This window comes from Suncus etruscus, chromosome 1, assembly GCF_024139225.1.
Source record: "Suncus etruscus isolate mSunEtr1 chromosome 1, mSunEtr1.pri.cur, whole genome shotgun sequence".
NCBI lineage: Eukaryota > Metazoa > Chordata > Mammalia > Eulipotyphla > Soricidae > Suncus > Suncus etruscus.
Window position 1 is genome coordinate 14,223,150 of NC_064848.1, and position 15,040 is coordinate 14,238,189.

General features: G+C 45.5%; 1 protein-coding gene across 1 annotated transcript in view; it reads left to right on the forward strand.

The window, feature by feature from the left end:
• Window positions 1-15,040, forward strand: part of RHEB (Ras homolog, mTORC1 binding) — a 33,858-nt gene that overhangs the window by 12,947 nt on the left and 5,871 nt on the right. Inside the window, exons 2-4 of the mRNA XM_049778754.1 lie at window positions 2,584-2,655; window positions 8,378-8,382; window positions 8,624-8,692. Coding sequence (XP_049634711.1) covers window positions 2,584-2,655; window positions 8,378-8,382; window positions 8,624-8,692 — 146 coding nt within the window. The remainder of the gene's footprint in view (window positions 1-2,583; window positions 2,656-8,377; window positions 8,383-8,623; window positions 8,693-15,040) is intronic.

Sequence of the window (15,040 nt, forward strand, 5' to 3'; positions counted from 1 at the left end):
GTAGTGCTCATGGCCCTGGCAGGCTCAGGGGACCATATTGAATACCAGGATTTCGAACCACTGACCTTCTGCATGCAAGGCAAACGCCTTACTTCTATGCTCTCTCTCCAACCCCCGAGGAGACCTTTTCTTTTCTTTTTTTTCTTTTTTGGATTTTGTGTCACACCCGGCAGTGCTCAGGGGTTACTCCTGGCTCCACGTTCAAAAATCATTCCTGGCAGCTCGGGGGACCATTGGGATGCCGGTAATTCGACACCACCGTCCTTTCCTGCATGAAAAGGCAAACGCCTTACCTTCAAGCTATCTCGAGGAGACCCATTTCTTTTTTTTGGGGGGTGGTGGGTTCACACCCGGCAGCGCTCAGGAGTTACTCCTGGCTCCATGCTCAGAAATCACTCCTGGCAGGCTCCGGGGGACCATATGGGATGCCAGGGATTTGAACCACCGTCGTTCTGCGTCTAGGCAAATGCCTTCTGTGCTATCTCTCATCTGGCCCCATGGAGAGACCCATTTCTAATGGGACTTGGGGGACTGAACATATGGAGTGCTGGAAATTGAACTCACCCTAGGCTCCTAGAGCCCACCAAAATGTGGGGGGGGGGGGTGGAAAAGAGGTTTTGGGTATAATTAAAAGATCCTGTTTCCTGGTGAGAAATTCCTAGCAGGGTTTTGCAGGAAACCCTGTTTTAGTCTCCCTAGTAGAACTTTTGGGTAATGAAAGAGATCATGAAGGGGAATGGAACTCAAAGCCAGTCCTCACCTTGTGGGGTCCAAGCAGTGGGCTAGTAAAATACTGTACCAAGGCGAGTTTTAAATAAGTCTTCTTTTGTTTTTGTTTTTTTTTGTTTTTGGGTCACACCTGAGATGCAACAGGGATTACTCCTGGGCTATGTGCTCAGAAATTGCTCTTGGCTTGGGGGATATGGTGGACACTGGGGATCGAACGTGGTCTGTCTGTCCTAGGCTAGTGCGGGCAAAGCGAGACGCCTTAACACTTGCGCCATCACTAAAGCTTACTTTATTAAAGAATAGTTTGCTCTTCTCTTCTCCCCCCTCCCCTACTCTCCCTCCTCCCCCCCACCCCATAGATCCCGAGTTGCCTTTTACTATGTGTCTCTGGCCTGCTTTGACAGGTTTCTGCTTTCTGCAGATTAACCATTTCCGCAAAGTATATGAACAGACGTGCAGCCAGTTCTGGAGAGGGAGGGAGATGTCCCAGAGAATGTTCTGAGACAGTCCTAAGAAGAAAGTGTGATGGGTATGGAATATCTCAGGCCAGTCCCAGGAAGAGCATGACTGGGCCCTTTCTAGGAATGGAGCTACAGATTTGAGTAACAGAGACCACACGGAGTACTCTGGGTAACTAGCTGATTGTGTTAGCAGGAATTTCTCAGCTGGCGGGCATTGAAGGAATGGGGCTAATTTTCAACTACTTCAGGTCAGGATTTTGGGTTCTGGTTCTTGGTTTTGGAGAATGGACAGGCTGGGTTATACTGGTGATTCTAGAGTCCAGAGCATTTTCTTAATGCTTAAAGGCATTACCAGGCTCTTTGTTACATATTTTCAGATGACTTTAAAAGGCCTACCTTCTAACACATCAAATAGCATGTAAAAAAAGGATAGCCTGTTCGTTGTGTTGATTTCTTTTTGGGTCACATCCGCAGCGCTCAGAGCGTCACTCCTGGCTCTATGCTCAGAAATCGCTCCTGGCAGGCTCAGGGGGACCATATGGGATGCCGAGTTTTGAACACAGCACCCTTTTGCATGCGAGGCCTTACCTCATGCTATCAATCTGGCCCCTGTTGATTTCTTATTGAAAGTGAATTACCATATTTTCAAGGCTACCAAAGAAAATACCGATTTTAAGAGAAAGTTCCGAGGACTGGAGCTATAGCTTGGAAGTGTATGGCGCTTGACTTACTTGCATACATACAGTCCACCCATATTCAAATCCCAACATTCCATATGGTCATGGAGCATCACTCAGGAGTGATTCCTGAGTGCAGAGCCAGGAATAGTCCCTTGAGTACCACCTGTGTGTGTGGTCCCTAAACAAAACAAAATGTTAATTTATCTTGGATCTAGAAAGATAGTATAGATGATAGGGTGCTTGCCTTGCACAGGACCAACCCAGGTTTGATCTCCAGCATTCCATATGGTCTTCCAAGGAGAATAGTACTATCAGGATAATCCTGAGTGCAGAGCCAGGAGTAATGCCTGAGCATTACTAGGTGTGGCCCCAAAACACGCTCCCCCATAAATATTCATTTATCTTTAGAAGTTGAAGAGGTAGCTCAGTGATTTAGTCAGTCATTGACACAGCTTGGTCCCCAGCATGGTGCTCGGAGAGAGCCCATGAGTTACCGAGTATGCCCGTCCCCCACCAAAAGAAAAAAGAAAGAAAACAAGACCAAAGAGATTTGGTATCAATTCACAGTGTTTGGCCAGTATCATTTGTTAATTGCCTGGATGCTAATTAAAGGAATTTCTGATCTCAATACTTAGAGTGTGCTTTTAAGAGTAGAATTAAGTGTTTGCTTACTTGATATGCTACTCCATACTGAGTGTCACTCTCTCTTACAGGGAAATCCTCATTGACCATTCAGTTTGTTGAAGGCCAGTTTGTTGACTCCTATGATCCAACCATTGAGAACAGTGAGTATTGTTTGCAGGCATGCCCTTCCCACCCATACTGCTCTTAACATTAGGGTGTCCCAAAGCTTTACTTACCCACTTGATACTGAGTGGTGATGATATTTTTTCTCTTTGGGCTAAAGTCTGCTGTCTAAAACTTGTCATCCTGTTCTATAGACCATGGCCTTTTGTGGGTTCTCCTTCAGGAAAGCAGGGCTGGGGGCCTCACACATTGCCTGCTCTCCACAGCATGAAAATCTGTGAGCTCCTCAGATCCTCTGAGGTTGTTTTTTTTTTTTTTTCCACTACAGTGGAAGCTTGAGTCCCCCACACTTCCTTCCCAGTCCTACAGTCTTGAAAGGAGCCTATGGAGAAAGGAGCTATTCTGGGACAGGGAGAGCAGTTGCTGCATAAAAAAGAAAGAAAAAGTCAGCTCCAAAAGTCATCATTTCAGGCTGTGTGCAAAAAAAGGCACTAGGGACCAGAACCAGCCCTGGCCTTACCTCATTCAATCCTAATTGATGGTTCCCAAGTGTCGTGAATGATTCTAGAATCTTCCTGAAGGGCCAGGAGACCTGTTTTGATCCTTTAGGACCCCAAAGGAGATTTTGAAGCAGCACTTGCACACAGTTCTGGAAGCTGTTAATGGGAAGCCACAAGCTGCTCTTTGTGACAGCAGAAATTCAGTAGGATTTGTCAACTGATGAACAGAATCTGAGGGGCACACTACACAACCAGGTGCCAAGGACCTACATTTTTCTTTTTTTGTTTGTTTTATTTTATTCTATTGGGTTTTTGGGCCACACCCGGTGACGCTCAGGGGTTCCTCCTGGCTCTGCGCTCAGAAGTCGTTCCTGGCTGGGGGGACCTTACGAGACGCCGGGGATTGAACCAGCGGTCCCGTCCTAGGCTAGCGCGCACAGCAGGGCAGACAGACTCCCTACCCGCTTGCGCCACCGCTCCGGACCCCAGGACTACATTTTTCTAACCATTTCTCCACACTTCATCTGCTTGTAGCCTAGTAACAGACAGATTGACCAGGGCGGGCAGGGCGGTTACACTCTTTGACCAAGGGCGCTGAGGCTTTCCTTTGTAGATATGACTTGGATGTGCATTTCTCAGGTCCCAGGGATCAAACCGCTAGCCTCATACTTGTAAAGCACTTTCTACCACGAGCCACATCTCCTGATCCAGATATTTATATTCACTAATATTTACTAGAAGATATAGCTTGGAAGATCACATTATTGGCACATATAAGTGATAGGAAATCCTATTTTTCTACATCCCTGTGACATGTTGTGTGAGCTCTGAGTAGTTACACAGACCACATGGCCCACAAAACTCAGGGGGGACTATTCTTGCCCTTTGCAGGAGAAGTCTGACCCTCTGGCCTTCCGTATCAGCCATTTTGGCCCTCGGTGTATTAGAGGCAAGGAGGGGACTCTGTGGCAACTGAATGAGCTCAAATGATGCCCTGATTTTGAGGGCTACTTCTGCTACATCTAGAGTGACCCTATGCTTGCTGTCCACAGGAGAAAGCTAGTGACCAATGTAGGCCAGGTGCCTCTGGCATTGCCAGCCCGCCAACCCAAAGGCATCTCCACCAGTCCAAGAAAATAGGGATCTTAGCCTTACAGTTTTCTGTCAGCAAAGTAGGATTTTTTGTGTTCTTAAAGAGGAGGGCTGAATTAGTCGTAGAATGACAGAAGGTAGATGCCCCAAAGTGGTTTTTTATATTGTAACTTAGTCTCGTTTAAACTGTATCATGAGTTGTGTTGTCCACATGTACAATTCTTCTGTGTGAGTGATGAAAGTGAGGGTGCAGCTTCCCTTATCAGTATCTTAGAAGCATGTGCCATTCCCCATTTCCAGGGTCTTTAAGCAGTGTTGCATGTTTGCCTGTGTGATGGTTTGTGATCAATGATGAAAACTTTTCTTGTTCAAATCATGAATTCCAGGCACTTGTAGCTCATTGGGCAAGCACTGGGCTTTTTGCATGTGTGGAATGCATGGGTTCAATCTCAGGCACCCACCAACTTCTGTCTATCCCCCAAAAGGAAAGTATTTAGAATAGTTCCTAGGCAAGAAGAGAGGAATGAAAACAAGAGTATAGATCCCCTAAATATTCTTCTTTTTTTTTTTTTTTTTTTTTGGTTTTTGGGCCACACCCGGCGATGCTCAGGGGTTACTCCTGGCTGTCTGCTTAGAAAATAGCTCCTGGCAGGCACGGGGGACACAAATGGGACCACCGGGATTCGAACCAACCACCTTTGGTCCTGGATCGGCTGCTTGCAAGGCAAAAGCCGCTGTGCTATCTCTCGCGGCCCCCTAAAATATTCTTACTATGCTTCAGCAGTTCATACAGGGCAGAATGCTTACTCTGTTATGTCCTCCCATCATATTTCTCACCCATCATATCCCCCACTCACATTAGTAGAGAACATTGTGAAGTGATAAGAGGGGCTAAGGAGGGAATGTGATTGTGTCTGGTTTCGTAGCTGAAAGAATGAATGGTTTTTGGGCCCACACCCGGTAACGCTCAGGGATTACTCCTGGCTATGTGCTCAGAAGTTGCTCCTGGCTTGGGGGACCATATGGGACACCGGGGGATCGAGCTGCCGGTCCGTCCAAGGCTAGCGCAGGCAAGGCAGGGCACCTTACCTTTAGCGCCACACGCCCTCGGCCCCGAATGAATGGTTTAATGATTTAATAATCATAGATTCAGACCTGTAAGCTGAACATACTGCAGTGTGAGCTATGTGTGGCAGCAACCAGGTTTTTTTTCCCCAGCACCACATGCTTCCTTTTGGGCACTACCAAATAAAGCCTAGAAACCAGACAACCCTTGGTGGCTCTAAATCCAAAAATAACCCATCAGTTATTTTTCCCCACCATGTAGATAGGTGGTTTACAGCAGGCCCTTGTATGACAAAAATGTTTTGAGCTGCCACTTCAAGAGCAAAACTTAGATATCTGTGTCATCTTCAGATGAAGATCCTTATTTTCTAGCTTGAGGAAATGTTTCACATTCAAATTACTCCTTGAAATACTCACTTGTGTAAGTCAGTGTCATATAACATCTCAACACAAAATTAATGCCAGCTTTTCAGTAAAAGGGGAGAACAGTGTCCTCTGCTATCCCCTAGACACTGCTACTGGCTGTACATTGCTCATCTGTCCTGTAGAAGAGGGAGTTGTGAAAGGGTGCACTTTGCAGAAGGGTCCAGCAGGTTCTCTACACACTTCAGCAAACACCTTGCTTCTGAGTAGGTTCTGTGATTGGAAAAGGGATGTGCTGAGATCCTCATAGAACAGGTCTCAAACTCGCAGCCCGCGGCCAGCCCTTCAATTATCGCAGTATTCGCGATTATTCGCTTACCGAATAATCACAATAAAAAAGCTTTAGTAAGAAAAAAAGTTGCGGGGCCGGAGAGATAGTACAGTGGTTTTTGCCTTGCAAGCAGCTGATCCAGGACCTAAGGTGGTTGGTTTGAATCCCGGCTTCCCATATGGTCCCCCTGTGCCTGCCAGGAACTTTCTGAGCAGATAGCCAGGAGGTAACCCTGAGTACTGCCGGGTGTGTGGCCCAAAAACCAAAAAAAAAGAGAAAGAAAGAAATCACATTAAACATTTGCATACCCCAAGCAGTTTTGTTTGGGGTATGCAGATGTTTAATGCGATTTTTTTTTTTTATTGCGAATGTTCGGTAAGTGAAATCCCTTATGCGGCCCTACCTCAACCCCGACATTGCCTCCTGCTGCCCCCAGGTAAATTGAGTTTGAGACCCCTGCTCTAGAACTTTCAAATATTGCTTGTTCCCTTTGCATCATCTGGCCCACTTTGGCTGCTCCCCCAACCCTCTGACACCTTGCCGTATTTCCTTATCTCTGACTGGGTCTTCTCCATTTTTCTGACCTGGCCATCAGGATGCCTAAGCTTCAGCCTCAGACCAATCTGCTCTACTCTTGAAAAGAGTTCCGCATTCCTTGAGATCTGTCCTTTCTCTTAAGCTGCCACCAAGGCTTTTCTGCTTACCTGCTTACTTTGCCACACAACTAGGCTTCCTCAAGTACCCCACCAGGCTTTGCTTCCTGGGACATGCTCTTGAACAAGGTGGCTTAGGCAGAATCTTTTATTGTTTTGGATCCACAACTTGTTGTGCTCAGGACTTTGATAGAACTGACTCTATGCTCACTCTGGTAGGGATTTGAAGGGGCCATATGGGGTTCCAGGAATCAAACCTGGGTGGGCGATAAGCACTCTACTAGCTGATTGTTCCCGATCCCTCAGGCACAACCTTCAAGATGTCCTGGCTTTCCCTCACTTGTCATCCAAGTGTCTTTGGGTTTGTACCTGAAACATCTAGAACCCACCCTTCTGTTTATATGCTTTTGGCCAGAGGTCTCCTGCCAGTTCTCCAAAGTCTTGTAAAATAGAGATCAGGCAGAGGTGCCCCATGCTCACGCCTGGGTCCACTCACCCTTCCACTTGTTCCCAGACACCTCATCCTCTCTCCTTGTAGCTCCACTGACTTCTACTCAAAGGACATCCCTGGCAGTGTGTGCCTATCTGCTTGTGTACCCTCTATCCTTGGCTTTCTTTTGCTCTAATCAACACGCCACACTCTCAGAGGCACAGTTGAAGCTTCTAACTGTGAATCCATGGCATGCTCCATACTTTCTGGGAGTCCTGAGCACACTTCTTGACTTGACCTGCCATGCAGTGCAGGTGTTGGTGGCTGGCAGGCATGCCAGAGAGAGCACCTTGGAAAGAATGCAGACTGGTGTCCAAATATCTAGTGCACTTCTTTTTTTTTTTTGGCTTTTGGGCCACACCTGGTGGTGCTCAGGGGTTACTCCTGGCTATTTGCTCAGAAAATAGCTCCTGGCAGGCATAGGGGACCATATGGGACACCCGGGATTTGGAACCAACCACTTAGGTCCTGGGTCAGCTGCTTGCAAGGCAAACATCGCTGTGCTATCTCTCCAGCCACATAGAGCACTTCTTGGTTCTATCTTAAGAGCTATCATTTCCAGAAAGGTAGGATCTTGATATGGGGGTTACAGTGGGGCCTGCTGCCCATCAGAGTTATGTCTGCAATGACACTGGGCTCTGGGTCTCAGCCGCCATTCACCAAACCCTCATTCCCTTCTTTGTACCTGCAGGGTCCCTCCACTTTTGCTTTCTCTTGCTTTCTTGCACTTGGGGGACAGTGGGTAAAGGTGATGGATCTCCGCAATGCACCAGGGAAGATGTTGCCAAGTGGAAACAGCCAGCCTGGACGTGGTGCAACTTGAGAGATCTGTTCTGAGTTACCGTCAGGGGACCAGATGGTTACTCATTCAGATTCTGTTACTAGGAATAGTTCTTTCCTCTTTTGACTATATTTGTTTGAAGTCTGTCTCCGAATTCTGAATTAAGTTTTCCGGAAGTTATTTCCCGGGGTAGGGGAAAGGACTTTTCTGACAAATGGCTTAAAAACGGGAAGCAGATTGGGCAGGGTGCCTCATTCATACAGAGAACATCTGCTCTGAGCAAGTTGATCTGTCAATAGAGCTTGAGCTTGTAGCTTTTTTATGTACTGCAAGTTTTTAGCTCTTCAGTTAGCAATCATTCTTTGTGACAACTGACTTCCTGTCAGCTATGGAAAGCTTTTGATACACTCTAGACCTCCAACTTTATGTCATGTATTCAATTTCTCTGCAAGAGAAAGAATCTCCACAGATGAAGCCATGAACAGCCTATGTCTGAATAATTGTTGTGATTTCCATTTCTCTGGAGAAGGTTCCAGGTTTACTCACTCTTGAGTTTAGTCAGCCAGTGCTGCTTGCGTAGTAAAGCTGGAAGTCATAAGCCATCAGCTCAAATCTGCTCTTTGTTCTGTGAAAAGAGGCTTGACGTGATCATTTCAAGACTTGTTTTGGTTATCATTGTAAAGCTATAAGTGACATTTTTTTAGCTAACATGATTCCCTTTTTTCCTATAGCTTTCAACAAAATTGATCACAATAAATGGACAAGAATATCATCTTCAACTTGTAGATACAGCTGGACAAGTAAGTGTCTTGAGAATCTCAGCTTTTACCTCCTGCACCCTCCTCCTCAGACAGCAGCAAAAGCCAAGAAACCGCTGCGGTGCTGTGAGCAGGCCCCTGCCTGTCTTCTTCAGGACATCTGCAGGAACTTTTTATACGATTCCTTTGTTCTCCCATTTTAAGATTTATTTAAGTTCTGTTTTGCGTCATGAAAGTTCCTATTCTTGATAGGGGTGGCAGTTTCTAATTTCTAAACTTTGATCTATATCTAAGAATCAGTGAGTGCTCTGTGCCCTTTGTTGAGCACCTTCTCTCCAGTCCCCACACACATCTAAGGGTTCAATTGTTCATCATCAGAGTGTATGGCCCTGGTCAGTGTAGCATTTTATCATCAAAAGGGCAGTTCCCCAGGGAAACCTGACTGGAAGCGAGGATGGGCAAGAAGGAGCAAAGAGCTTGATTCATAGGCTCTGTCCCATGGGACTGTGGTGAGTTGCTGTGGTTGGGGTTCTGACCCTTGCATTCTTACCATGAGTAGTTGGAGTGTGGTGTGATCTACCCTTGGGTGCCCTTTGATTTTGGGGAGAGGGGAGATGGGAATGCAGTTTGGTATTAGAGTGAATCAAGAAGCAAAGTTGGGCTGAAGAAGGCTCATGAGCCCTGGACAGCTTTGGGGCTTTGGTGCTGGAAGTTTGGTCAATGCCTTATTACCAAGGGACTATAGTGCCAGCCTGTGGGGAGCAAAACAGTAGCCTTGTAAGAGCAGACTCTCTGCTTTTATGTCTAGGCAGGAGTGGGTATAGATAGTGACTGGTAGTCTCTGGTGTCTGGGCTCATTCTTGGGGTTGTGTGGAGCTGCCTGTGTGGCAACTATCTGAATGAAGGGCTTCTGGCCACTGTTAATGGGCTGGTGCCTTGTCTGGGGCGGTAGGCTTTGCTGCCTGGTTTTGTTGGGAGAGGTGATGCTGTTGTGGGTTCATCCTCTCCATGTCAAAGTACTGCAGCACATGCCTTTACGGCCAGGCAACCAATCCCCAGTGTTGAGACCCTACGACTGATGGGAGACTTCCTGCTCCCAGCATGGAATAGTGACAGCAGCAAGGTTCATGCTTCTTATTCACTAAGAAACATGTTGGTTGAAAGGTGATGCTCTGGTAGTAGACTAATATTACTCCAGGGGCAGGTTGAGCTCAGCTACCCACCCACCACCCTTTCAGCTTGGAAACAGCTTCCACTGAGAGGTTGTTTATGCTACAAGCTGAAAATGTTCACTTGGGCATCTGTTATCTTCAAATACGTCTCCCTTTTTTGCTCTTCGTATTATGATTGGGGGTGGGGTGGGGAAATCTCACATAAAAGTGACCACAAAGACACAAGCAGTAGGACTTTTGCCTTACTTGGTAGCCTAGGACAGACTGCTGTTCGATTCCCCGGTGTCCCATATGGTCCCCTAAGCCAGGATTGATTTCTGAGTGTATAACCAGGAGAAGCCCCTGAGTGTGGCCCCAAAACAAAACAATAGTGACCACAAAGGGGGTTTAAAAGAAAGTAGAGGGTTAGAGCACTTGCATTGCATCCCAGTTTAATCCCCAGCAGCACCTATAAGTCCACCAAGAGTGAGGCTTGACTAAGCATGCCTAGAGAGGCCCCAAAACCCTAAAAAAATTAAATTAAAAATTAAAAGTTAGGCTAGAAAGACATACAGCAGGGGTCTCAAACTCATGGGCCGTTTGTGGCCCTCTGTACAACATTTTGTGGCCTGCGGCCAGCCTTCAAATATCGCAGTATTCACGATTATTTGCTTACCAAATAATCGCAATAAAAATCGCATTAGTAAGAAAAAAATTGCATTAAACATTCGCATACCCCGAGCAATTTCGTTTGGGGTATGCAAATGTTTAATGTGATTTTTTTGCGATTTTTTCTTACTAAAGCGATTTTTTTTTTTTGCAAATATTCGGTAAGCGAATAATCGCGAATACTTTGCGCCTAGACAGACGTCATTTCCGCTGCTCCTGCCCGCTGTCCCTTTCATTATCGAAGGCCAAAGGGAGAGAATTTTATTACAGAATTAGATTTTGTCATACCTTCATCATGACTGCAGTGAAGAGAAAGATTGATGACGAGCACAGACAATTTCAGGAAAAGTGGGAGACGCAGTATTTCTTTGTTGAGCACAGGGCCATCCCCACATATCTTATTTGCTCAGAGAAAGTTGCAGTGCACAAGGAATACAACTGAAACACCATTATTCAACTAAACATGCTGTGGAATGTGCAAAATATCAAGAAATGAGAGAGCCAAGCAGGTTGCCAGTCTTAAAGCATGTCTAATGAGGCAATAAGATTTCTTCAAGAAAGCAACCAAAGAGAATGTTGTATCAGTCAAAGCTAGTTACATGGTTAGTGAGATGATTGCTAAGGCAGGGAAACCATTCACAGAAGGAGAGTTTGTTAAAAAAAAAAAATGCATGTTACAGGCTCCAAGTATTATCTGTCTGGAAAAGAAAGGTCAGTTTAGCAAAGTTAGCCTTTCTGCCAACACTGGCAGAGTGCATTTCTGACATGTCAACTGTGTGAGAAAGCCAAATGTTTGATGCATACTCAGTTGCTCTTGACAAGGGCACAGATATAACAGACACTGCGCAGCTCACAATTTATGTCTGTGATGTTGATTGTAATTTTGAATTGACAGAGGAGCTGCTCACAATGATTCCAATGCATGGCCAGACCACCACTAATGAGATATTTCGGCATCTGTGTGATGCCATTGAGAATGCAGGTTTGCCATGGAAGAGGTTTGTTGGAATAATAATCAAGGGAGCGCCATCGATGACAGGGAGGAAAAATGGACTTGAAGAGGAGGGTTGTAGAGAAGGCCATTGCTCTTCACTGGATTATCCATCAGCAGGCCCTTTGCAGTAAATGCCTGCCGTGTGACAATGTGATGGTCTGTTGCTGTGAAGTGCATCAACTGAATCAGATCCAGGGGCTTAAAGCACAGGAGGTTCCATGCTTTTTTAGAGGAAATGGAGTTAGAATATGGAGATGTGCTCTATTTCACCAAGGTACGTTGGCTCAGCAGGGGAAATGTCCTGAAAAGATTTTTTTGAGTTGAGAGAAGTGAAAGCTTTCATGGAGAAGGATGGGAATGCTGTTTCTGAGTTGAGTGATCACAAATGGCTCATGGACTTAGCTTTTCTTGTTGACATCACACATAAGCTGAATGTACTAAACAAGATGTTACAAGGCCCGGGGCAGCTTATCAGTGCTGCCTATGACAACGTGAGAGCATTCTCCACAAAACTTGTGTCATGGAGATCCCAGTTCTCTCAGACAAACCATTGCCATTTCCCAGCATGCAAGGAACTTGTGGATGCAGGCATACCATTCAGTGGTGAGAAATACGTTGATGCTGTTTTTAAGCTAGAGAAGGAATTTGCCAGACTTCAAAAAGCACAGAGCCACTTTCCAAATTTTTGTGGACCCCTTTTCCTTTGATGTGCAAGATGCCCCTCCTGTGCTTCAAATGGAGCTCATTGACCTACAATGAAACTCTGATCTCAAAGCCAAGTTCAAGGAGATTAGTGGAAAAGCAGACATGCATGGGCAATTTTTGAGAGAATTGACCCCCAGTTTCCCTGAGCTTTCCTGAATGTTCAAGCGCACCATGTGCCTTTTTGGGAGCACATATTTGTGTGAAAAGTTATTCTCCACATTGAACTTCAACAAGTCAAAGTACAGGTCTAGACTTAATGATGATCCTCTTCAAGCCATACTGAGGGTCTCAACTGCTTCCTTTCTAAAGCCAAATGTGGTTCAGATTTGTGAGAAGAAGCGCTGTCAAGTCTGGCAGCAAGGAATAGACAAAAGATGCCATGTTCAGAAGAACTGTTCATGATCTTCACTCAATGTTCTATTCATGTTTAGAAAAAATAATTAGGGGCTGGAGAGATAGCATGGAGGTAAGGCCTTTCATGCGTGAGGTCATCGGTTTGAATCCCGGCATCCCATATGGTCCCCCGTGCCTGCCAGGAGCAATTTCTGAGCCTGGAGCCAGGAATAACCCCTGAGCACTGCCGGGTGTGACCCAAAAACCACAAAAAAAGAAAAAAATAATTAAAACTGTTAATAATGACGTTTGAGGACTTTTTTTTTTTTTTTTTTTTTTTTTGTGAAATCCCTTATGTGAACCTGCCTCACCCCGACTTTGCCTCCTGCAGCCCCCAGGTAAATTGAGTTCGAGACCCCTGACATACGGTACAGGAGTTAAGGCTCACGATGTGGCCATATCCCTGGCACCATATAGGCCCTCTAAGCTTATGATTGTGACCCATAAACAACAAAATGACTCTTAGGGCTGTTTGAATGAATGAGATAACTGTTCTGCTAGTCTTGCTCCTTTGGCTGTGCCAGATATAAAGAGTTCTTCCCCAACCATCTAAATCCAGCTTCTCTTTGTGATTGGGCAGTGGTATTAATAGTCCTTAAAGACTGCAGGACCTGTCAGTGCTCTGGAATTCAAACTCAGCAGGAGAGGAGGCACCTGCCTTATAGATTTGTCCTGAATTTCTTTTCCTACAGGACAAAAATAAAATACAGATAGGATGCTCTAGGGAAGATGTCATCTAGCAGTGGATACAAGCTGGCTTCACTACCCGCCTGGGGTTGCCATGGAGGAACAGTTAAATACAAATGAATTCTTTCTCTTTTTAATTTATTTTGGTTTTGGAGCTACATCCTGCAATGCTCAGGGGGATACTTCTGTCTCCGAACTCATAATCAGGGATCTCAAACTCGCAGGCCGCAAACATACAACATTTTGTGGCCCTGCCCTAGAGGAATCATTTTGTTTTGTTTTAGTTGTTTGGGTCACACCCCCCAATGTTCAAGGCTTACTACTGACTTAGCACTCAAGGATCACCCCGACTTTGCCTCCTGCGGCCCGCAGGTAAATTGAGTTTGAGACCCCTGTGACAAATCATTTCTGGCTTTGCTTGGGGGACCATATGCGATACCAGGGATTGAACTAATGTTGGCCACCTGCTAGGCAAATGCCTGCCCCCTTTGCTATTGCTCTTGCCCTAGCAATTCTTTATAATTGGCCTGAAATACTGTTTGTGCCTGATTGAAGCCTACTTAATGACAAGTGAGTCAGTCATTTTTTTATTGCGTTAGATTCCCTTTTAAACTTAAACTAATATGCATGTGCATGAAAATGTAAAAAATGGGCCGGGCGGTGGCGCTGGAGGTAAGGTGCCTGCCTTTCCTGCGCTAGCCTAGGACGGACTGCGGTTCGATCCCCCGGCGTCCCATATGGTCCCCCAAGCCAGGAGCAACTTCTGAGCGCATAGCCAGGAGTAACCCCTGAGCGTCACAGGGTGTGGCCCAAAAACCAAAAAAAAAAAAAAATGTAAAAAAATACTATGCCTTCAGTGTTTAAGGAGTCACATAAATTTCATGGCTTTAGATTGCTTTATGTACTGCCAAGAAATGTTATAATGTACTACAATCTGGGGACTTGTGGACAAAGTAATTGTACATGGGTTCTGTTTTATTTTTCTTAATGTTCTTTGACTAAGTTCAAAATTTAGGTGTCAGCAAGGGGGTTTCTTCTGAGAACTCTGTTTATGGGTGATTGTCCTTCCACTGTAACTTTACCTTGTCCTCTTTCTTTGCATCATTGTTCTTATAATTAAAATAGAAAAAAATAAAAATAAATAAATAAAATCACAGGGATTTTAAAACAGTAATAAATAGGGGCCGGTGAGGTGGCGCTAGAGGTAAGGTGTCTGCCTTGCAAACTAGCCAAGGAAGGACCGCGGTTCAATCCCCCGGCATCCCATATGGTTCCCCCAAGCTAGGGGCAATTTCTGAGCGCTTAGCCAGGAGTCACCACTGAGCATCAAACAGGTATGGCCCAAAAAAAAAGAAAACAGTAATAAATACACATGTTCTAGAAATAAAATAACACCAAGAAGTAACTAGTAGAACTGATATTGTTCCCATCAGCTAGCTCCTTGGCCCCGAAGCACGAATAACTTGCTTCTGTCTATTTCGGTCTTCCTCAGTGCCCAAGCATGCCCATTTTGTTTACTACCTACAGTGATGTGTCTCTGCTCCACATTGTTCTAGGACAATGTGAGTTCTATGAACTCACTCCCATGTGAGTGCATAATACTCGTTCACTTACCCAGTGGTTCTAAGTATCCATCTTGGCAGTGAAGGAGTTTTCTTTCCTGCCGCAGTCAGATCAGGCACCCATTGGACAGATGCTGCAAAGCAAGCTTCCTCTGTGAGATGCTGGGAGTCCAAATCCCCAAGGACTCCTTTGAGTTCGTTTCTGATTCCTTCTCTCAAGGCAAAGCCA